Consider the following 23,189-nt stretch of genomic DNA (forward strand, 5'->3'; position numbering starts at 1 on the left):
AGAGCCCGGGGACAAATAGAGCTGATCCTGGAACACTGCGAGGTGTCCGCGGGCTCCTTGCTGAAAGTTCGCGGTTAATGAACAACTGACTTCGGGTCCCTGAGCAAATAAACTCTCTTCAAGTATTTTACAGAGGCGAGCGTGAGGGCTCGGCCAACCTGCCTGTTCTGACCTCCTGAGAGGGAGCTCACTGGGAAGAGGAGTTCATTTCCCACTGGGCAAAAAAACATATTGGTCAAGAAGCCTCGTGAAGAAGATGAGTGGAAGAGAAGATTAGTTCGGTGACTTGCACTTTCAATCAATCAAATTCAATCAAATTTTATTTGTATAGCCCATATTCACAAATCACAATTCGTCTCATAGGGCTTTAAACATGGTGTGACATCCTCTGTCCTTCACCCTCAGCAAGAGTCAGGAAAAACTACAAAAAAAAACTTTTAACAGGGTAAAAATACGTAGAAACCTCAGAGAGAGACATGTGAGGGATCCCTCTGCCAGGACGGACAGAAGTGCAATAGATGTCAAGTGTAGGAGAACATCATCAATAAATTAAAAATGTTTTTGTGAGGTTGATAAAGCAGGAGAAAAGCATCTTTCTCTCGCCCACACACTAACAGACCAGTAATTAGGACGTCAGCTCCCTTCAGATAGTAACAGGAAATCGAATGATGTGACCACAAAGCTGTGGTGAGGCACTGAAGTATTTCACATGTGCGCTTTAGTGCTTATTGTTGTTTAATCTTTGGGAACTGATCATTTAGAGCTCGGACAGTTTTGTTTAGTGACGTCATTGAGAGTTGTTAAGACTGAACGTGAGATTAGAGATTAGACAATTTGATATTTGTGTACTTCGGCCTCCCTCACTTACTTGTGACCTCTGACCCTGGAATTGGGTTAATTATTCATCCAATTTTGACCGGTAATGAATCCCGCCCCCCCCCCCCCCCAGGATGAGCTACTTCCTTGTTTTCTGAGGTGCAACAAAAGGAGGTTGAGGACGTGAACTCTGGGAGACGAGCCTGATACCGGTTGGTTTCATTCTGGAAGGAGGTCACGTGATCCGAGGCCTGACGAATTAAACGAAGGCTACATCAGGACTGAAAAGATCCAATCAGCAAGCGAGTCTCCGCCATCGTTTTCGAAACATCTCAGCTTCTCCCGGTCCAGACTGAACCGTTGTTTTCAAAGTAAAACGGCACCGACAGAGTTTTTTACACAAATCTATTGTAGCGGCTCTAGAACTCATAGTAGTGTGGACGCCAGGCGTATCCTTAGCAAAGTTAACCAAGGAAAACGTAGTCGTGTGGAAGTGGCATTAGACCTTTAATCATAAAATGAACGACTTCAGCCTTAAATTGAACTTGACCTCAGTGAGAACCCCAGCCTCACACAACAGAGAACATGGGTCCAGCCCTCGATGGCCGCTCATCTCATTCCTGGGCCTCAGCGACGTGTCAAACCGCTGCCGTGTTGATTTAATCCTGGACATTCGGAGAACTGAGGGATTTGCAGCTGACTTTCAGTTTTCTTACAAATACGTGTGACTTTACTTGCACTCAGCAACTTGGCTTCAGACCTTCTTTCACAAGATCTGGAGCCGGACTTTCACTTCTCCCCCGAAAGACGAAAAACAACAAGTTTTGTGTTGAAGTGAGTTGTCATAGCTGAAGTCAGGGGGTCGTTCACACATTCAATCAGGAGACTCCCTGGTGTCCAATCCTCTGAAGCCAACCCAGAATGTGGCGTCTTGTCGTTTCGGTGTTCGTGAGCAGAATTTGCAAACGAGTGTTTTCGGCGTGATGTGCACTTGGGCCGGTCATGTGTGTGTGTGTGTGTCCTGAGACAGAGGGTGGACTGAGGACAAAGTGTGGGAGGACGAGACAAGGCTGCACATGGAGCCACAACACCCCCACAGCAAACAAGAGGGAGACCAAACCAGCAGCCCAGCCCATACAAACACACGCTCAGCACAGGACACCACTATTGTGGTGGAGGGAGACTGTGTGTGTGTCTGTGTGTGTGTGTGTGTGTGTTGTCGGTGGGGTGGGGTGGTCCGCTGGGTTTCCTCCAGAGAGTCAAACAAATGGAAGAAGGCAGATTCACTTCCCCAATGGGACAGACGGATAATATTGACATAGTCTGTCACAATAAGAGTCAGACTGAGCCTCAGCCCCCCCCCCAGGATAAAGAGTTTTCTGAGAGTTTGTCGGTCGAATTGATTAAATCTGACTTTTTTCAATCACAAGAAGAAGGTTATAGATTTTTTTCTGGTCTGTGAAGTTGTTTCTATAAAACTGTCGGAGCCTCTGAGTCGTCTGTCGAGCAAAATCATAAGATCTCAGTTCGACAGTGAGCAGAGGAGAAAGTTATATTATCATTTTACACTCTGAGCTTTAACTTCTCAAGAAGGTTTTGGCCCATATAGGTCCATGGCGCATCTTTTTCAAGTTACCAAAAATTATTAAGAATGAAGTAGGTTCAAAAGCGGCTCACAGCTATCGTTCTAGATAATCCCTTGTGTTGTGTTGGTATTCAAATATGTGGGAAACCGTTTTGATGTAATGTTCCATGATTTATTAATGGTTTTGATGAATCAGGCATATTTAGCAGAGTGATATCTATGAGTGTGATTCGGTGCAGTTTGGTTGAATCTAAGTGGAATGTTGCACCGTGGTGGAAGCATGAGCTCCACTGGGAACCAGTCTAGTCTTGTTTTATTTTTAATTTTTTGATAACCTTGTTGTTCTGCTGATTTTGAGATATTTAAATCAAATGGAGCAATTAAGATGAGACTTGTGTGTGTGTGTGTCTGTGTGTGTTTGTGTCTAGTGAGCCCATGATCATCTCCAGTCGGCTCCCGTGAGTCATTCTTGGGGAGTCGTGTCATGTCTCCCCTCAGGTGAAAGGGATAAGATTTCACACACACCTCAGCACAAACACACACACACACACACACACACACACACACACATGGGTGAGTCAGGAAGGTGTGTCTCTGTGTGTGTGTGTGTGTGTCCGTAACTCGTCTGCATATATGCATGTAAACATCTGTGCTAGTGTTTATCTGCTCCAGCTGTGCCCCAACCGCCGTGACCCCACCTCAAGTGTGTGTGTGCATCTTGTCAGGTGTGCGTCAAACGTGGGCGGGCCGACCGCGCTGTTGTCACACGGCGCCTCGGTGTGACCTCGGAGGTTGCCGGTGGCCGTGATTGGCCGCCAGCTCGCAGCTCATTAAGCCACTCACACGGGGACACGGTGCCAGGACACACACTCTCCATTTGTTTCACAACACACGGGCAAAGTCACGCACACTCGTCAGCGGGACACTACAGGTTCTGGCAGGAGGCCACGAGTGTGTGTGTGTGTGTGTGTGTGTGTGTGTGTGTGTGTGCCTCATGCATGTGCACGGAGTCTGTCTGGCCCCTGTGACCCGGCTGAACTTTGGCTCACCCTCATTGGTTAGCTGCACCACACAACCTCACACCTAGATGCCTGCTGGCTGCTGGACCAGACCGTGGGTTCATGACCGAGGGGAGGAGCGGGGGGGGAGGATAGGAGGAGGAGGAGAGGGGAGAGATAGTTGAGCATCTCAGGACGGGAGGAGGAAAACACAATTACTTATTTTATCCCAAATCGTCTTCTGTTGATCCAAATCACTAACGTCTGAATCCAGTTTCCTTGTTTGATCCATTTGTTTCTCTACCATTTGTCCTTTGAAGGATCCAGAAGAAGTGTGGTTCACTCTTCACACAGAAAGGCCTGCAGGTTCGAACCCAGAACCTTCTTACAGGTAAGCAACAGGGCTAACCACTCCACCACCGTGCCACCACTTCCTCATGTAGTTTGAGGAACAAACACACATCGCTTTAAAAAAAAACAACAGCATCGGATATAAATCATCGTTTTTCTATTATTTCTTCCTCCTTCTTATTAATAGCTGCCACTTTCGAGCAGCGTGTGGCTTCTTGGTGTTTTCATTTCACAATAAAGATTTTTCTCATATTTCATCGTGACTCACAACGTCATCCTCTGCTGTGATTGACCTGCGTGGTAGTTTATTTATTTAGTTCAGAAAGCTTGAAGGGTTCTTCGGCATCACTTTCCACTTTCAATAGTTATAATAGTAATACTATAACAGAATTTAAAACTGTCCCCTTCAAACTGCCTATCTTGAATTTATTCTGCAAAAAAGTCATAATTTTTAGACAGTCATGTTCTGCCATATTCCCACAGTCTTATTAGATGTGTGTGTGTCTGTGTGTGTGTGTGTTTGTGTTTATGTACCTCGAACCCTGGTAACGCTGACTCATCGTTCTCGAGGAGGAGAATGTGCTGACCACGTCAGGTCTGCAGGGGAAACCCCGTCGCTCAACAGAATGACATTTAGACTGACTCTCTCTCTCTCTCTCTCTCTCTCTCTCTCTGTCTCTCTCTCTCTGTTTGACAAGTGTTCTTCTTTCTCTCTTTGCTGATTCTACATTTTCTCCCTCATGTATTTTTTTCTGGCTCATTCATTTGATTCTGTCCCTGTTGCCTTTTTCCTGCTTCTCACTTTCCCCCGATGTTTGAACTCACGTCACCCCTGACCAGACCTTCTCCCTCTCTCCCTCTTTCTCTCTCTCTCTCTCACCCACTCTGTCGTTCATCTTCCGACCATTCCTGAGACTGACACCACTCCCCCCGCCCCCTGCTCCCCCATCTCTCTTTCACCATTCGATACTTGTCTGTTGACGTGTCCGTCGGCAAGTTGCTATACCAACTGGACGTTTCTGCTGACCCCTCGCTTGCTTCGCGTGACAGAGCTGCAGGACCGGGAGCCATAGGGCAAAGACTAGCAGATGGGTCGACTGTAGTGCACATATACACACACACACACACAATGTATGCACTTGTACTCATATGTATATATTAATTTAACATAAATAACATGCAAATACTAGGATGGCCCTCAGGAGAATACATAACTCTCCAAAGGCTCAACAGCTCCATCAAATTAAATCAAGCTGAACCAAATTTCACACATTAATAGATTTCAGCCCCCTAATGAATATAATTGAATCATCAAGTGCCATGATTTTATTTCATGGGGAATATTCATTGGTTTTCTTCACTCACTGGGTTTTAAAGGTCCCAGGCAGAGCTTTAATTTAGAGTTGACTCCAGTGATAGCCCAGGTTTGAACGGGGGACGTCTTGATCTGCAGTCAAACGCTCTACCTCTGATACTGAGGAGGGTAGATCCAGTCAAAACCACGTTCCCCCTCATGAAAGCAGTTAAATTGAATTCACCTGACTTTCACAAACTCATAAATATCAGTCCCCTAAAGAAGCTTCATGCTTTCATTTAGATCTTTGAATTATTCTCTGATATATCGGTGAAAAACATAAACAAATGGAATATTAAAAACATAACTACATCTGTGCCCTTGATCCAAGCACCAAAATGTAATGGGCCAGAGAACATCCCTCATTAGTTCAGCCAATCGTCCGTCCTCTGACAATGAATTCGCCTCTTGGGGCAACGACCAATATTTCAGTTCTTCTGTTCAACATACTCAATCTATAGTCCGACTAATTTGTTTTATCACAATAGTCAAACGTTTCTCCACACGAAACACAAAGAGTAATTCTATCTTTATATTGATACAGATGAATTTAAAACCTGAGACTGCTCAAACGTGATTGGTCGAACGTTCAAATCTGGCCCCTCCCCCTCAGATCCTGCAGATTCACATGAGGAATCACAGGAAACCAACAGGAACAGGGGTGACAACATAACCTCCTGAGCAAAGATATATAAAAAAAGGTGAAACGTTATATGAACTGTATATTTGTTGAGCATTTTTATTTTTATATTAAAAATAACATTCATAACAGTAACAGTTGTACAACCAATAATTATAATCTGAAACATGTCTGCAACAATAATTACACTTTTTTTTAAATAAGTTAAGAAATAAAGTTTTTCTCTGTCCCCCCCCCCCCCCCCCCGGATATCGTTTTTTTCTAAAGCATTTATACAGTGTTGGCTATAACAGCGATCTCTAACAGCCAGATCTTTAAGACTTGCTTTAACGTGGATATTCATAACATGTTATCTAGGCAGGCATTTGTTATTCCGTTTGGATCCGGCAGTAGTACAAAAAGAGCAGGTTATTGATATTTTCCAGTACATGAAGCTACAGTACACGGCGCAGTACTTCTCTAAGGTCAGTGTAACGATCAGTGAGCGGCTACTCCAGTGTTAGATACAGTTAGACATTGAAAGATAACAGTAATGTTTTGGCGTCGAGGCCTCAGCTGCGTTTCCAGTTATTGTCCCAGTGTAGAAATCCAGTTCTCCACGTCTCCACTCTCAGCCCCTGTTGCACATTAAGCCCCAAACGGTGACGTCTTAGTCCGAGTCATCGTCGGCTCCACCAATCAGTGGTCGAGCTGGAAGTCAGAGGAGCCAATCAATGGCTGCCGACTGCAAGGGTGCACCAGTTTAGCTTTGGGCATCTGACAAACTTCCGTCGAATCCACGTTAACGGGATGTTGTATAGATCCAGTGTTCAGTGTGACGTATAACCTCCAGTCCATCGAGTTCATAAGATTGCACTTTTAAATTGTTTTTTCTTCTCAGATCCACGAAGCCGGACGCTCTGCGGCAGCTCTGGAGCAGGAAAGGTAACTTAGTCCGGAGCCGTCCAATCGAAAAGCAGCACCTCTGTCCACAGAGTCGACCGGTGGCACATTCAAGAATCCCACATTCTTCATCTCTCTGCTTGGAGCAACGTGTCGGGTCAAAAGCTTTAGATCAGCTTTCCTGTAAGAAAAATAAGTGTTTTGTCATTTTCTAAATTAATTTTCCACTTTTATACTTTTGTTAAACAGCATTTGATAACAAGAAGAAACATCTAAATCTCATTATTCGGATTATTCCGTTTATTTATCATGGTATTGCTTTGGTGAATATCCACTGTATCATGATTCAGAGGTAATTGGGGATTTTTATCATGCTCATTAATTGGATATAGTCACATATCAAGATCAGGTTTCAAGCCCAGCTACAGAACAACCTCCCTGCAGCCGACTCCTTGCATCAGAAATACCCTTTAAAGATTTTACGTCGCTCCTCAGCATCAAAACAAAACAGATCCTCCTCTCACCTGCAGCTCTACATGATCATGGCTCTGAGCGCGGCTTTGCTGATGCGTTTGCGGTGTTTCCTCCTGCGGCGAGGGGAAGCCGGGCGGAACGGGGCCTGACGCACAGCGGGGGACACGGGGGCCACAGTAGACACGACTGGGAGAGACAAGACAAAAAGAGACAATAAGGTAAATACGAGGGTGAACAACAAACAAACCAGTAAACAGTTATTTCACAACCAAGTAGTTTGATTGGCTGGAGCTGTATGAGAAAACAGGTCAATGTTGATGTGAGTGTCCTTCGGCCTTGGTATCTAAATAACAAAATACAGACTAAATACTGAGTACTGAATACTGAGTACTGAATACTGAGTACTGAATACTGAGTACTGAATACTGAGTACTGAATACTGAGTATTTCCTTTATTGTGATTTGTAGGTTTTTGTGTATTTGTGGGATTTTTTATAGATTTTACTTTTATAGCATAATCTTGTTCTTTTGTTGATTTGATTCATTGCACTTATATTTATATTATTTATTTTTTCAAATTGAGTGTATTATTATTATTATTATTATTATTATCATTATAATTATTATATGTATTCGGTTGACCAATCACAGCAGCCTGGGCTTTATCAGGAGGGGTGGGGGGGCCTTAAAGAGACAGGAGCTCAATCCAAGTCTTTGAGACAGAGGCTGAACAGAGGAGCTGCAGCAGTGGGCCGTTTTCTGAACATTAGATCCTGTGACCCCTTTTCGAGTAATAACACAAATTTAAACCAGGAGCAGGAGCCAGTTATTTCTCATCTCGGTGTCGACAGCGTCACAGAGCAGCAGTGGAGAACAGAGAGCGGGCGTGGAGCTCCCGTCGTGGCTCTGGCTGCTCTCTGAAGGGCACCTGATGACCTTGGAGCCTGCACAACAAAGCCTGCAGGTCGGAGAGAGGAACACGGAGCGCTGGGAAGTGCAGCTGTCTGAGCGTGCAGCTCTCAGGGGGGTGAGGAAGAATAGCAGGACGCACGTGGACGTGGTGTTTACGGTCCTACGGTTACAAGGAGCTGCTTCCGGCACCTGGGAAACTCTCACACCGATTCTCTCACATGTGAACCGCTCTTATTAAAACACACGCATGACCACTGGAATACGACAGTCATAACATTTGTCAACCCTCCCGTGAATCTGTCCTCGACGACGACTAACAAGGGCAGCGATTGTACAAACAAGTTCTCCGGCGTGTAGCGTTGTGTCCCACGTCTTCCAGATTTTTCCAAACTATTGTTTTTGGCCCGGAGCAGCATTGGTGAACCGCGCCAAGAGGTGTGTCTGGAATAGTTGTACTGAATACACAAAGGCCCGGTTTTTATTGTTGACATTTGAATTACAACTATACTAATAAATCATATATGTAATAAGAGGTTTATTCAAAAGAAAGCATTACGTGGGCCAATAAGGTGATAATTTGCATCCAGGTCGTTAATTTGTTGGTTTGCAAGAAATGTATTTTGGTTCATTTCAACTGAAGTCAGAGGCGTGTGCCCCATTAAGTATGTGTGTGACCTGTGCTCATTCTGTATTTTTGGTATTGTATTAACCACATGTCCCACATATATAAACGTGTGACGTGTATCATATGAACGACTTCAGTTCAGTTTTGATTTAAAGGAAGTACTTCTTGATGATTCTCAGTAAAGTATCTTAAATTAGATTTATTTATTTATGTTCCTTTTTCAGATATGACTGAGAAACTACAAGTTCTATGTTAATCTAATTTTGTTTTCACAGGGTTTGATCTGAGCCACTCAACATCAGTATCTATCATCTCTTCCATACGGGCTTAGCAGCTGTTAAAATTATTGAATAGTGAGTTGTTGAATTTGTTTAAATGCACTGGTATCAGACCCCAGGTGTTAGAATCAATATCGTGAAGGGAAATTTGTATTCAACCATCTCTATTCATAAGGTTTTCAACCACACCATCATCTGTGTCGAGACTAAACATCGAGAAGCACAGTTTACTTTCTTTAGTTGAAGCAGCTGCCGGAGAATCTTTTCACATCGATGCTGAAGACTTTCCTGTTTGCCACGGGCTTTTATTAAATCAGATAAATACTTGTTATTTTATTTATCTATTTTCATTCCTTATTTAAATCTTTTAAATTCTTATTAAATGCCTATATTTTTTTGTATTGTTTTCTTTTGTTTTTACATCTGATACCTTTCACGTAAAGGACTCTAAATCGCCTGGTTGTTGAAATGTGCAACCCAATGAGGATGTAATCAGGATATGATCAGGATGTAATCAGGATCCTATGATCATCCACACTGACACACACACACAGCTGAGCAGCACCTGTTAGAAACGTGGTCGTCTTTGGTCTTTGCTGAGGAGGATGAGGATGAAGATGAGTCTGTTTATTCGGTTCGCTCTGTACCATCTCTAGAAGTCTGAGCCTCCTCTCCTCCTCTGTTAAACGACCGTCCTCTATGGTCGGCTTAGAGGCTGTCTCCCTCCCCTGATTGGCCGGCTCAGCAGTGGCCGGGAACCCGCTGTTGGCCGAGCCACTCTCCTCCTTCCCGCTCCCTTCTTTTTGACTGACTGCTTCAGTCTCAGTCTGTTTTGTGACCTGTGTAATTATTTGGCTGGTCACTGAGTCTCTCTGATTGGTGGTTAGCGGAAGGGTGGGGGTTTGCTCTGATGCGGGTGGGAGTGTCGGGCTGACGGGGGGGGAGGCGCTGTCGGACTGAGGAGCGTTGAGTCGATGTTGCGTCCTCAGCTCCTCGGCTCCTCCCTGGCTGTACGGCTGTGGATAATGTGGCTGATGATGATACTGTTGTCTCTGCTGATGCTGCAGTACCTGCTCCTGCCTCTGGGCGTGATCCGGATGACGCCCCTCAGTGTTCGAGGCCACGCTGCCCTCCTCCCTGCTCCCCTCAGACCCGCTCCCGCCCCCGAGCTGCTGCGTACTTCCCATGACGCTGTGCTCCGCCCTCGCCTCCGACGGCCAGCTGCTCACGGATCCCAGCACCCCGGCGATGGGCTGGTGCGCGGGCCCCTGGTGCACCCTGGGCTGTGTCCAGTGCACCAGCTGGGTGTAGCTGCCTTGCTGCCACTGCCTGGCCGCCGGCTCGCGCTCCTCGGAACGGTAGCGCTGCTGGTTGTGCTTCAGGTCATCGTGGCGATGGAGGTCGGCCTTGGAGGAGTGACTCTTGGGCGGAGCAGGGTGGACAGATCGTGGAAGGGGCAGGGGGAGGTGGGAGGAGGGGGCAGGCTGCTGTGGTGGAGGCGGAGGGGGGTCGGGGTTGCTCTGAACGGGAGGGTTAGTGACGGGAAGGGACGAGGAGGATGAAGAGGATGAGGAAGATGTGGCCGGTAGGCATCTGCAGCTGACGTGGTCCTCCACTGATATCATGGCGTTGGTGTAGTGAGCTTTACTCCTGATGACCTGGATCTTTAGCACCTGGAGGAGAGAAAGACAGAATTAGAGAAATAAACATTCACCAGGATGAACCATTAGTGTGAGTCCAGACACGAGAGGGAAATCTAACTGAAGACACAAAGCTCCAGAAAACCAGTCTGAACTTATAGCTGCATGTGCGATGTAAAAATATCATGAAAACATGCAGCAAAGACCTCTGATTGGTTGTTGCCCAACAAGCTAATAATAAGATAAATTTTCCTTTTCTCAAAGTTATATCACGAGTCTGATTCTGCCTTCTAACTTGTGACGCCTCCACACACCTTCAGGTATCTGCTGGAGGTGACGGTGGGGGTGCACTGCAGGTGCCTCGTGTTGCAGCAGCCCGAACATCTCTGCACCTCCACGCACGGCGGCCACAGGATGAAGTCGGCGTTGCGGCGGTCGAGCATGGACCGGGTCACCTCCATCACCTCCGTCCGAATTTTACAGACCGCCATCTGTGCCTGCTGCGCCTCCACTGTGAAGGGTCAGAGGGGGGGGGGGGACATCAGAGTTAAAACCAGCCGGACGGACACGAGAGTGATGAGAGATGGATTCAAAAAGACATATAAACAGGAAGGGACACAAATAGATGTGGAGACCTACCAAGACTTCTGGTGTATCTGCCGTGGGTGTGGTTTGTGAGAAGGTCGTGCTCATCCTCTTCCTCTTCTGCAGAAACAGACGAGGGCGGGGGGGGGGGGGGGGGGGGAGGAGAATGAGAACAAAAACACAATTAGTGAGTTGATCAAATCAATTTAGGATTTTCCAACGTCTGCGTGTAAAGCACTTTCACATCACGAGTGGCGTTAGAAGTCTTTCAGCCGTGTGAGGCCTCTCCAGCAGCTTTCAGCCGAGCTCATTGTTCACCGCGAACAGGAAGACATTTTCTTTTCTGGCCCTGCTAAAACAATTAGGCTATTTTCTGCCACAATTTGTCTCGCTGCCGTCAAGAATACTGTTGAGGAGAGATATGAGTTGTTAAATATAACTCCTGTGTGGTTCTGTAAATGTGTGTGTGTTTGAACATGCCGTCATTTCATACTGTTGCCCCCCCGGTGCTAATTATAACCCCGGTGTGGATTGCCTTTGGTCACTGTGTGTGCATGTGTGTGTGCATTTGCGTTCTGGAGAGTGTGTGTGTGTGTGTGTGTGTGTGTGTAGGTGGTATTTGGTTGCCTGTTAGCTCTAATTAACTGCCCGCTGCAGAAAGGAGAACAGTTTGTTATTGTTCTCGGAATCAGCTTCTTTTTCAGATCCGTGCTCGTGGATTATAAGGTCATGTTTTTATTTGCACGGCTAAAGTCTGCGTGCTAACACACCGACGCTGAGCAGGTTTCACTGTATTCTTAGTGTTCGGAAGCTTAATTTAGCATGTTGTCATGCTCGCTGTTGCTAATTACAACAAAACACAGCGGATACGGATGCTAACGTCATAAATCTAAGCAGAGTAGACCCCCCCCCCCCCCCCCCCCCGGGCTCCATGAATATCTTTAACAAATAACAATCCATCCAATATTAGTGTTTTGAAAAAGCAGTTTGGTATTTGGTTCTGCGCCATCGCGTTGTTTTGAAACCAGAAGTAACCATATTCGGGGTAGAGGGGGGGTGGAGCTTGATGTCACTACACGCCCACTTACACCTGCGACCTGCGCCCATTGGCCAAGTACTAGCTGTGACCTCTGCTGGTCATTGGAGAGAATGCAGGTTTCGGCTTCACTTTCTACGTTAACATACAGTCAATGCTAAAAAGGAGGAGTAACAGATGTGGAAACCACGACAGAAGGGGAAGGAAAGCACGAGATTTTTAAAAGGGAAACTTCAGGCTTCGGTTTCAAGATGATCCCAGTTAGAAGTCATTTCCTCGTGCCTCCCTCCCTCTGTTGGTTCCTCTCCACGGTGGCTGTTATGTCACCGTGTTATTTATGCATTAAAGGAATGATCAAACGACAACCCATTAATATATGTATGTGTGACTTGGTTCCTCAGAGGGATTCGTTTATAATGAATCTTTTAATCAGCTGCGTGGGCATGCCTCTGACTGTGTGCACAAGTTTGTTTGGACTCTGTTTGGGGTCGGAGATGTAGGGCGTGTGTGTTGTTTATGTGTGTGTGTGTGTGTGTGTTTGTGTGTGTGTGTCTGTCACACAGACACATCTATATTTCAGGACTGAGAGAGGAATCCAGAGCAGGAGAACAATGCAGTGACCTTGTGCTGTGAAGTTTCTCTCTGTCTCAGTTTGTCTGACGCTCACCAAGGTCACAGCCTCTCTCTCTCTCTCTCTCTCTCGCACAAACACACACACACACACACACACACACATCGAGCTGGTTCATCAGTCTTGCTGCTGTCTCGGGTAAATATTGCTTTAACATGGTGCTTGGCATGATACTCACTTACTGCATTCCTATGTCTTCAGGCCTCACACGGATTCACCTCCTCCACGTCTGTGTAATTAGTGTGTCTGTGCATGTGTGTATCTGTGTGAGTGTGTGTGTGTGTGTGCGTGTAGTACCTATTGCATTGGCCTCCTGCAGCAGCAGCACTTTCAGCTGGTCCACAGAGGCGATGGGAGAATTCCTCACCAGGTCGACCAGCGACGGAGGGAGAGGATCGCCCTGTGGAGACAGACACAGAGTTAATATCACGTTTCTTTACAAACACCAACGACACATTGAACCTGGTGAATAAGCAGCCACGTCCCAAAAGCTGATCATCAACATGCCTTTCACCGAATAATCATAATGAGGCAACAAGACCTGTCCAGCCTCAACTCCCCCCCGACACTAGATAAGATACCCGGTGAGGGAGAAGCCCTCCATGTCTCATAGTTCTCCTGCACCACAGTCATCACCTGGGAAATGAAGCAATCAAGTGATTCCTGTCGACTTGTAACTTGAATGACATGTTGCAGGTTTTTTGAATTCAGATGAAGCCACTGATGAAAAGGGAATATACACAATAATAAAATACACAAAATAAACAAAAAAAACCTCCATCCTTCAGAGAGTCCAGTCCCTGATGTTTCCCACAGAGGCTGGAAGGGGGATTCTTCCTCTGATGATTTTTCAAAGTGTGTTTTTTCTAACTTTCTTATTTATTTTAATACTGGATCCGAGACATTAAGAGGATTGAAATGAACTGAGAGAGAGAGAGAGAGAGAGAAAGAGAGAGAGAGGGGGGGGAGACATCTTAGACCTCCATCTCAACTCCTGCTCCACTTTGGTTTCCTCCTGCAGAGGAAATGATGCTTGTGACAGTGTGTGTTGCTGCTGTTGTCACTCTCACCTCGTCTGTTTACCCTCAAACGCAAGACAGGAAACTCGCCCCTCTCACCCCGTCTCTCTCTCTCTCTCTCTCTCTCTCTCTCACCCCGTTTCTCTCTCTCTCTCTCTCTCTCTCTCACCCCGTTTCTCTCTCTCTCTCTGTCACACACACTTTCTCTCTGTATCTCGTCCATTTCTGTTCCGTCACTAAGCATCAACAAAAACTTTTTGTGTTAGATTCCACCTTTTGTCAACTTTATCCTTAAAGTGGAAAACATCTGCACGTTATATAAACACACAACCACAATGTGCTCTTGTTCAACCGACTTATGCAAGTTGTGTATTTTCAGTCGGGGCAAAGATAAGGTTCCGTGATACTTAACGAACTCTTAATGAATGCCACGGCAGGAACTCATTTGGGATTCAGTCCCGGCTGTTCCTCGAGGAGACTCCTGCGGTTCCTGCGTGCAGATCAAAAGCAGTGTACTCAGTGTTGTGTGTCACATTCTGCTTTGGTCGGCCGTAAGTCGATCTTATCTCGGAGCGGTTGCAACAGGACTCGATACAGTCACATGCCAGAAAGATGCCAAAACAAATTAAGGAGTGTGAAGAGAAAAGTAAAAAAGACTCTCGTCCTCCCGCTTGATGCAAAATGTATGAGTCAAGATATGAAGTGTTTATAGAAGCTAATAAGTAAACATGTCGCCTCTTTAATGATGAAGGCACAACTCACACATGAGGATTTAAAAGGTCTGAATCTCAGTAAGTCAGAGGCTTTATTCATGAAAGTGCAGAATCATTATTTGATGTTTTATTTATGAATGAAAATGTCCTTATACTGTGTTTGCCTCTGTTTTAATGGGAGACATTTTAAAGATAAAGTGAAATGTGTGGACTTCAAATGAAAATGTTGGCGACGTGATTTTCACTTCCTGCCTTCGTCTTTTCTTTTCCTGCCTTCGTTAAAGCAAAACTATAACTTTAATCCAACTCAGGAGTTAGATTCTGGCTTTTTATTTCATTTATATTGTGAAACAAATCATTTTCAAACCTTCTTGATTTCTCAGCAAACATTACTTGATCTATAAATATCTGACATGTTTAAGGGACTGATATTTATGATTCTGTGCAATTTGCTGCAGATCCAAATGTAAATCTGGTTCTATTTGATCTAAATGTGGTTTCATTAGGTTTGATCACAGCTTTGTTTGGGTATCTCATCTCAGTATCAGGGGGTGGAGCGTTTGACTGCAGCTCCAGAGGTCCTCGGTTCAAATCTGGGGGCCCCCTGCAGTTATCTTTCACTTTGAGCACAAAACTGAATTTGAACCATTTTGGGGAAATTATAATTCATGAATGTGGATGAAAAGAATTTCTCTCTCTCTCTCTCTCTCTCTCTCTCTCTCTCTCGGGGCGGTGGCTCATGACACCTGGACGTCTTTCACGAGCCACTGCCTGACCTAGTTAAGAAAACACACACACACACACACAATCACTCACCCCATCTTTTCCACTTCTCATACGGATGCTTAACCACTTAACTGTCCGCCCAGTTTGTCCAGACAGCCACACACAGACACACACATGCACATAGACACAGGTGCAGGGGCAGTTTTCACTCTGCAACAAACCATCATTACAGCCCCAGTGTTGAGTGCAAACACACAACACACATACACACAAACTGGAGAGTGGGACACACAGTTCCTCACAAGGCGGACAACAAACCGCTGGTTAAAAAAAGAGCAGCGTTTGGACAACATGCTAATAATAGTGGTTTGAGCAGAAGAGCTAAATTAACCACAATGACTCCGACACTTGGTTCCTTGTTTGTCGTGTAACACACACATGTTCGCACACAGGGAAACAGGCCTGTGGGTGTTGTGGTGAGTGAGAAGCCTGAGGCCTCAACGTTTCTCATATCGCACACTGCGTGAGTGTGTGTCGCTGAACTGTTGGGAGGAGAAGGCTGTCTGCTAACATGACATGATCTACAAGCAGGTCGCACACACACACACACACACACACACTCATAAAAACACACACTACATGGGGCCTCGGAGGAAGCCTGGAAGGCAAAGAGATTGTATGGAATGTTTGAGGAGAAAGGTGAAGTGTAATGGAATGTAATTATGGGGCCAGCTGACTGCACACAAACACACACACACACACACACACACACACACACACACACAGTGGTATAGTTCGAGGCAACGGGATAAAAAGTAAACACACACAAAAACACAGAATCACAAGTGTGTGATGAGTGACTCACAATCACACCACGCTGTCACAACACATGTGTTTTTTTATCAGAGGCGTGGCAGATGGCCAACGGACTGTCGCATAAACTTGATACTCACACAGACTCACACACACTCACACACACAATTATAAAGATGTGGGGGAACACAAACCAGCAGAACAGATAAACGAGATAAACATCTCCCGTCCAACAGCAGGAGAGATGATGGATGGAAAGAGGAGCGAGGAAGAGGAGGATGGAATAAATGGAGATAGGGAAAGAGGAGAAGGAGGAAGAACGATTGTCTTTTCTCCGTCCTGTGGCTCAGAATCACAGACTGTTTATAAAGAGTGACGACAAATCGTCCATTACACAAAAAGCCCAAACAGGTCAATGATCACCACATCTGAGTTAATAGTTCACAGACTAGCTGCCAACTTTGGCTTCAAGGTAAAAGCCCCCAGGTGCAGGAAGTCAGACTGGAAGCAATGGGGCGTCACTGGGGGGGCATTTATTGTGGAGCAGCCATGGGCACACAACACTGAGGTGTCAGAGTTTGCTTCGAGTGCTGTCACAGAAACTTCACTAAAGTTTATAGACTAAATTTACTTCTTTTAGTCGAATGGATCAGAATCTGCTGTGAGGGGAAGTTGACAGTCAGTTGGAGGTTATATTAAATCCAAACTAATCACCTCAGCCTTTGTGAGAGTGACACATCTTATCTGGTCTTGTCATGTGTGTCGTCAAGGGCCCGAGGGAAGTGCAGTTTGGAATTTGCTGCAATCAAAATAAAGGAGCAACGTTTCAACGTGAGTGACGTTCACCACAACGGTAACGACAACAGATCCCCCAGTCGAGGGAGTCGAGCTTCACTCGTCTTTCCGTCATTAAAGATCCTCATACAACTGATCCGCAAATCTACACTTTAAACTTTTATTCACTACTTTTATTCCTTTTTGTAAAGAAACTATAGAAAAGACTCTCCTCCAATGCTGCAGCACACGGGGCTTACAAACAAATACTCGTATGTGCCACTGCGCTTTTCTATCTGACACACATGCAAGCACACAGAGGCATAACCCCCCCGCTGAACGAACACACACACACACACACACTAAAACACAAACACATATGTCCACTAACACATGACGCAGCTACCCTCGGCCAGGCACCCAGATGTGCTCACACACACACATATACACACACAGCTACACAGCACACAAAGTCCGTGAAATCCCCAGCAGATTAGTTGCTGTTCTTATGTAAAATGGATCAAGCAAGGCAGCAGCAAATCATCCGTCTGACAGCAACCTGTTCAGAACCCACCAATCAGTGTGTGTGCGTGTGTGTGTGTGTGGGGGGGTGTCCTTGTGAGTGTGTGTCGTAGCAGCAGTTGTGATGCGGACGACAGATGATGAACATTTTGAGTTCTGAGCGGGTGAGTGAGGGCTGTTGTGTGTTTGACTCCACTTCTGTTTAATGGATTTGAAAATGAACCGTAACAGCTCTCAATGTGTGTGTGTGTGTGCGTGTGTGTGTGTGTGTGTGTGTGTGTGAGTGCCTGTATGTGTGTGTGTGTGTATCTGTGTGTTAAAGAGCATATTGTATAAGCAACCCCCTTTGACTGGATTACTCACTGACACAGCAGCTGCACAGTGAATAGAAAATGATCTTTCAGTTGTAAATTCTGATGATTTGTGTGTGTGTGTGTATGTGTGTGTGTGAGTGTGTGTGTGTCTGTGTGTGTGTGTGTGTGTGTGTTTGTGTGTCCTGGCTTGCATGCATTTGTGTATTTCTTTTCCAGAGTATTTTCCAAAGACAGTTGTGGCAGAACTAAGACATCTCCATTTGTTCCAGGACTAAACATTGTGACCAGATGAGGATTAAAGAGTCACACACACACACACACACACACACACACACACACGCACGCACAGTTCAGAATCTGTGACTCACACATCGACCTGATGCCGTCTCTCTCTCAGGTCACATGTCAGGTCAGTGTTGGTTTGAATATGAAAAGTTGTCAGATCTTCTTGTGACCTTAAGCTGCAGCTGATCTCCTCACGCACACAAGTCATCGGAGGTGCTAATAGTTTCCGTGATTTATCCTGCAGACTACAGGACGACCGGTCAAGTCCAATAACAGCCACATTCACACCCGGACCGCCTGATGCCCCTTGTGCAAGGCACTGAGCCTCTCTGGCAGCAGCTCAGAGGGAAATGTGAACTGTGGACTGTGTGAATTGCAATTTTCTGAAAGTCAAGATCTGCTGCTGTTGTTCAAAACTGTATCTGAAGTATCGTGGATGAAGCTGCAGCCATCTTGCACTGGTGATGTCATTTGAAGTCTGAGTCTGCACACGTCAGTCTCAGCTGTCAATCAAGATGTATTATCAATTAACTAATTAAACCAAACTTATCAGAAACATGAACACTTTCAACATCTGTTTGATACGAACTACCTAACAAGACATAAACCGTCTGAGAAAAATGCATTAAAGTTTATTAATTTGATTCCATGTTCCACCTGCTAACATGGAGGAGGCGGGTCCATGACCTATACTGCAGCCAGCCACCAGGGGGTGAGGGTAAGAAACACACATATGACAACTTTCTCCACCTCTACACAACATGAAAGAAGCAACAGAGATAAGAACACACACGTTTCTGGCTCGTACTAACCAGTGGATGCTGCAGACTGTCTGAACCTGCAGATGTTCAAACGTACGGTGAAGCTCCAGCGGATTTTTGTTTCTTTTCAACAAACAATGAGATGTTTTCCAAATCATCACAAAGCAGCTTTAGCAGCCGAAGCTTTACGAGACCGAAGAGGTGACACATCAAAAAGTTACGAGGGCAGTTGATTGCTACAGAACAAGTTATCACCGGCTTCACAGAGGTCACCTGACAGGGCACATGACCTATTAGTGTTCTTCTACGTCCTCTCCTGAGAAATAACTTGAGGGGAACTAGGTGAGTGTATGTGCGCCAAGGCCCCAAAAGATCCCAGTCGTCAAGATCGATGAATAATTCTCGGAGAAAAACGGAAACTCATAATATTGATAGAAACATTCCTGGATCTGCACCAGATTGTGGTTCCTCTCTGACCTAAACCCGGCCGGCCTCCGAGATTCACAGTAATACATCCAGTAGTTCCTCGGTGAGATAATATTGAAGTTGAGTAATAATCACTGGCACAGAGAAAAACTAATGGATGAACACTTTCAATCTTTTTGAGTTTGAGGAGCAATATCCCCGTCGACATATGAAAACCCATCTGGTATGACTGTGCAGGGAAACAGAATTAATGAGCTTAATAAGACAAAGTCACTGCACTAAAATAACAACTGAGAGAGAAATGATTTCATCAGCAGAGTGACAGCAAGGACCTTGATGCTTTGGTGCGACAGTGAAAACAGCAGCTGGGCTGATGGGTAGATTCAAGCTCCTGCTGCTGTCGGCCCAAAGCCAAGGCCCTGCCTCACCCTCTCTCCCTCCCTCCCCCCCCCCCCCTCTCTCTCTCTCTCTCTCTATGACACTGTGACTCTTCCTTGCAACACTCCGGGAGAATCACAACCATGCAACATGAAAAAAGGAACCATGGAGAGAAACAGGCTCAGCACAGGGTGGAGAAGGTTCAGAGGCTCAGGAAGGTCCAGATGAAGTGTAGAAAACATCCCCTGCACAGGTGGAGGTCAGATTCTCTCTGTGCATCAGAGGAGATATCACGACCTCTCATGACTGACACTGTCTGTGTGACACACGGTAACTGAGTGACAACCCCCCCCCCCCCCTCTCTTCGCTTCATCTTGACAGAGATTCCTCAGGACGACTGAGTGTTTACAGGCTGGTTAGAGATCAGAGAGAGAAACGTCTTTCAACAGCATTCAGCCCATCCAGGGGATTTAGTTGGTAAAGGGCCCAAAATAAAGTCTAAGGGATGGATCAGTGGAGGTGAACCCAACCAGTCCAATTAAATCAAATAGACTCGAGGATAAAGGTTTTTGTGGTATCTAACTATTCCTGTTGGTGGTTGGTTCCCTAACAGCAGTGGCTCTCAAATGGGGGAAGTTGTGAAAAGTTTCCTGTTGAAAATATGTTTATAACTCATGTCCAATATCTTCCCCAGACATTTCTCTCAGTGCTCTTTCAAATGAGTTAGTAGAACATCTACACCATTGGTGGCTCCACCTTTAAACCCGTTGTTCACTGACAGGTCAACACACGCGAATCCACGGTTCTTCTCACCGGCGGTTCGCGGTCTTACCTCAGCGCTGCCGAGCCTCAGACGTGCCGCTGACAGCGCGCTCAGCAGCAGCAGCAGGACCCAGGACCTCATGTCGCCGCCCAGCCTGAGGAGCCGCAAGCGACCGGCTGGGCATTTAGCACGTCGGCGTCCAATCCCCCGGCTGCACCGATCCTCGTCCCGGTGCCGCGCGCTGGCCGCTTGTGCCCGTGCGAGACGCGCACAGTTAAAATATCCCCAGCGCAATGTGCCACTGCCTTGAAGCGCAAAAACAAATGTTTGCTCACAGTGAGTCACAGGCAGGCGAGACGTCTGAATGTGTCCATACCCAAAAAGCTCACAAGCGGAGACGTCACGGGAGCTGCTGGACAGGTGCGTGAATGCGAGCTGTTGTGACTGGGGGAATCTACAGCGACGCAGTTCCAGTTATACCAGTGCAGTGTGATGAGGAGTCCGCGTTATGATCCCCAAGAAAAATAATGTCTCCAAATGTGAGATTTCTAGAAAACCCGTGTGCTGGAACGCGTAACGGTGCCAGATGAGTCCACGATAAAGTCAAAACTCCAGTTAAACGGTTCAGGTGACGAGCTCCCGTTTCAAAACCGCACTTCAGTGTAAAAATCTTAATAAATAATGTAGCATGAGTAAAAAACCCACAAGTCCAGAGGTCCGTGCGTAAAAGTTGGAGCAGCGCTTCGTGCGTAATTCTCTGGAAGATCCGCGGCAAAAAGACTCAGATTCTTCTCATCCCGGGATCCACTTGGCTGCTCGTTGCATCTGCTCGGATCTGAATGTCCCTCTCGTCGTTATCAGCCTCCTGCATGTCTCACACTTCGCCTCCGCCCCCCCGTGGCTGTGCTGCCTCTCCCGCTGCGGCTGCGCGCTGCGGCTCCGCTGGATCCGGGTGATCTCGCCTCTTGCACGGATCCCCTCTAGTCGCTGCTCAAGCGGCGGAGCAGCTTTTCCAAAGAGAAGCAAGTTTTCACCATCAAGTCACACAGAGGAACACGGGTGCACACCGGAAACCAAGACGATTTGGCTTTCAAAATAAGAGGATTGCTTGGGATCGCGTGGGAATTTAAAGATTTCAAACCAAACATCCAGCAAAAATAATGAATAAGGAAATTAAAGGATAACTAATCATAAAAATAAAAAATACTTGCACATGACCGAGTATTGCAAAGTACATAGAAAATTCATATAACACAGAAAATACATACAAATTACATATTCCAATTAGAAGCATTTACAAGAAGTAAAAAGTATAGATGTTAAAGTAACTTTTCTACTAAGATTAATTCCTCCTCGGATCTATTGATTATTAGTGATATTTGTGTAATATTTCTCTTTGAGTCATGTAACTGACTGACAGTAGATATGGGGTTTTATTTTGAAAGTATTTCACTGGAAGTAGGAGTCCTCCGGTGCCGAACTTGAACGTGGTCCTCGCCCCTGCCCCAGGGGCCTCGCTCCTCTCCTCTGGAAGGAAGGACTTACCACCTCCTTATTAGGAGCAGGGAGACCCGGGGGCCCATGGGTGCTCTTAAAGGGAAAGTTAGGAAACATGATATCAGCAATCTGCAATATCTGCATTATATGATAACTGTGATGTTGAAAGGCTTCTTTTATTCTATTAAATGTTTATTTAAAGTGTTGTTATCTCAAGTGAAAAGAATACAAATAAAACACAGAAAATGGTGAAATAAACAACTTATTTACATGATCGTGAAATATTAATTATTTCAGTTTTACAATTTATGAATCATTTATTGAACCAGGAAGTTCCCACTGAGTGTCTCTTCAGCCAGAGAGTCCAGGTCAAGTTGGGTGGCAGTGAAATAAAAAACAAACAGGCTCAAACACAGCAACCTTTGACCTTTGACCCTTGATCCCCAAATTATAACCAGTTCATCTTTGGGAGCAAATTTTAACAAATTCTCTGCAGGCTTTCTTGATACATTGTAAATGAAAACCCCAAAAATCATAATCTGATGATGTTGTTCCATGAAAACTGATTCAAATTTGTCCAAACATGCCAGTAGAGAGTTAACGTTGGTCTGCATATGTGAAGGGATTAAAACCAAAAAGCAGAAGCCATATTTTTGTTTACATTTCAATCCAGATTACATCATAAAATGAACAGGAACATTTAGAACTTCTGTAATATATCTGGTCTGTTTCTCTTCCTCTAAATGTAAAAACACCAACTCTGCATTACGTCATCTGCAATTTCTGCTCGGTTCATGATGTCGTGAGTGACATCTGGGGCAAATGTTTGTTAATGTTCTTTTTTTGATCAGAAAAACTCTCCTTGCATTTGTTGTAATCCTCTGGGATTATTGTGTGGATTGAAGGCTCGTGGATGTCAAATAAAACAAAGAGGAACAGAAAGTTTGGACTGCCTGGGGGGGGGGGGGGGGGGTGCTCCACAGCTAGAACCATAAAAGTTAATGATCTTAGACTTTAAAGAAGATGTGGAACTCAGATTATTCTTTACTACAACATTTTATTCATACTATCTGTCAGACATGTTCATTATTTCTCATAAATTAGCAAAGAAGAGTGGAACCAGCTCCCTGATAAACATTGAATCTATGGAGAAACGTTTTAAATATGTTTTATTATCTCTTCTATTCTATACAGGTTTGTCCTGTTTGTCCGTGTTGCGCTGAGAAGATCGATGACCAGGACACAGATCTGTGCACAGCTCAAGGGGAGACAGGTTCTGTTTTCCAGGAAGCTGTGAGTTTCATTTTGGGGTCACGGCTGGATGGGTCGCTGTGGAGGTCAGGGGTCCCACTGGATTTTTCCTCCCTGCAGAGGGAAGACAGAGGAAACAG

General features: G+C 45.5%; 1 protein-coding gene across 1 annotated transcript; it reads right to left on the reverse strand.

The window, feature by feature from the left end:
• Window positions 1–5,825: 5,825 nt before the first annotated feature.
• On the reverse strand, window positions 5,826–21,282 carry pdgfba (platelet-derived growth factor beta polypeptide a). Its single transcript, XM_062388523.1, has 7 exons — window positions 20,371–21,282; window positions 13,105–13,207; window positions 11,195–11,260; window positions 10,870–11,066; window positions 9,481–10,588; window positions 7,151–7,286; window positions 5,826–6,807 (listed from the first exon to the last, which is right to left on the reverse strand). The coding sequence occupies exons 1-6, from the start codon at window positions 20,440–20,442 to the stop codon at window positions 7,159–7,161; spliced, it is 1,674 nt and encodes a 557-aa protein (XP_062244507.1). The 5' UTR covers window positions 20,443–21,282; the 3' UTR covers window positions 5,826–6,807; window positions 7,151–7,158.
• Between the last annotated feature and the right edge of the window lie 1,907 nt (window positions 21,283–23,189).

This window comes from Platichthys flesus, chromosome 5 (assembly GCF_949316205.1).
Source record: "Platichthys flesus chromosome 5, fPlaFle2.1, whole genome shotgun sequence".
Taxonomy (NCBI): domain Eukaryota; kingdom Metazoa; phylum Chordata; class Actinopteri; order Pleuronectiformes; family Pleuronectidae; genus Platichthys; species Platichthys flesus.

What these genes read in the sequence shown, in the direction of transcription:
- pdgfba (XM_062388523.1), bottom strand. Translation starts at nt 20,442, where the DNA reads ATGAGGTCCTGGGTCCTGCTGCTGCTGCTGAGCGCGCTGTCAGCGGCA. An exon ending in CCTCCAGCAGATACCTGAAG is followed by an intron (nt 10,589 to 10,869) that starts GTGTGTGGAGGC and finishes TCTCTCCTCCAG; the next exon opens with GTGCTAAAGATCCAGGTCAT. An exon ending in GACGACCACGTTTCTAACAG is followed by an intron (nt 7,287 to 9,480) that starts GTGCTGCTCAGC and finishes TGTCTCTCCCAG; the next exon opens with TCGTGTCTACTGTGGCCCCC.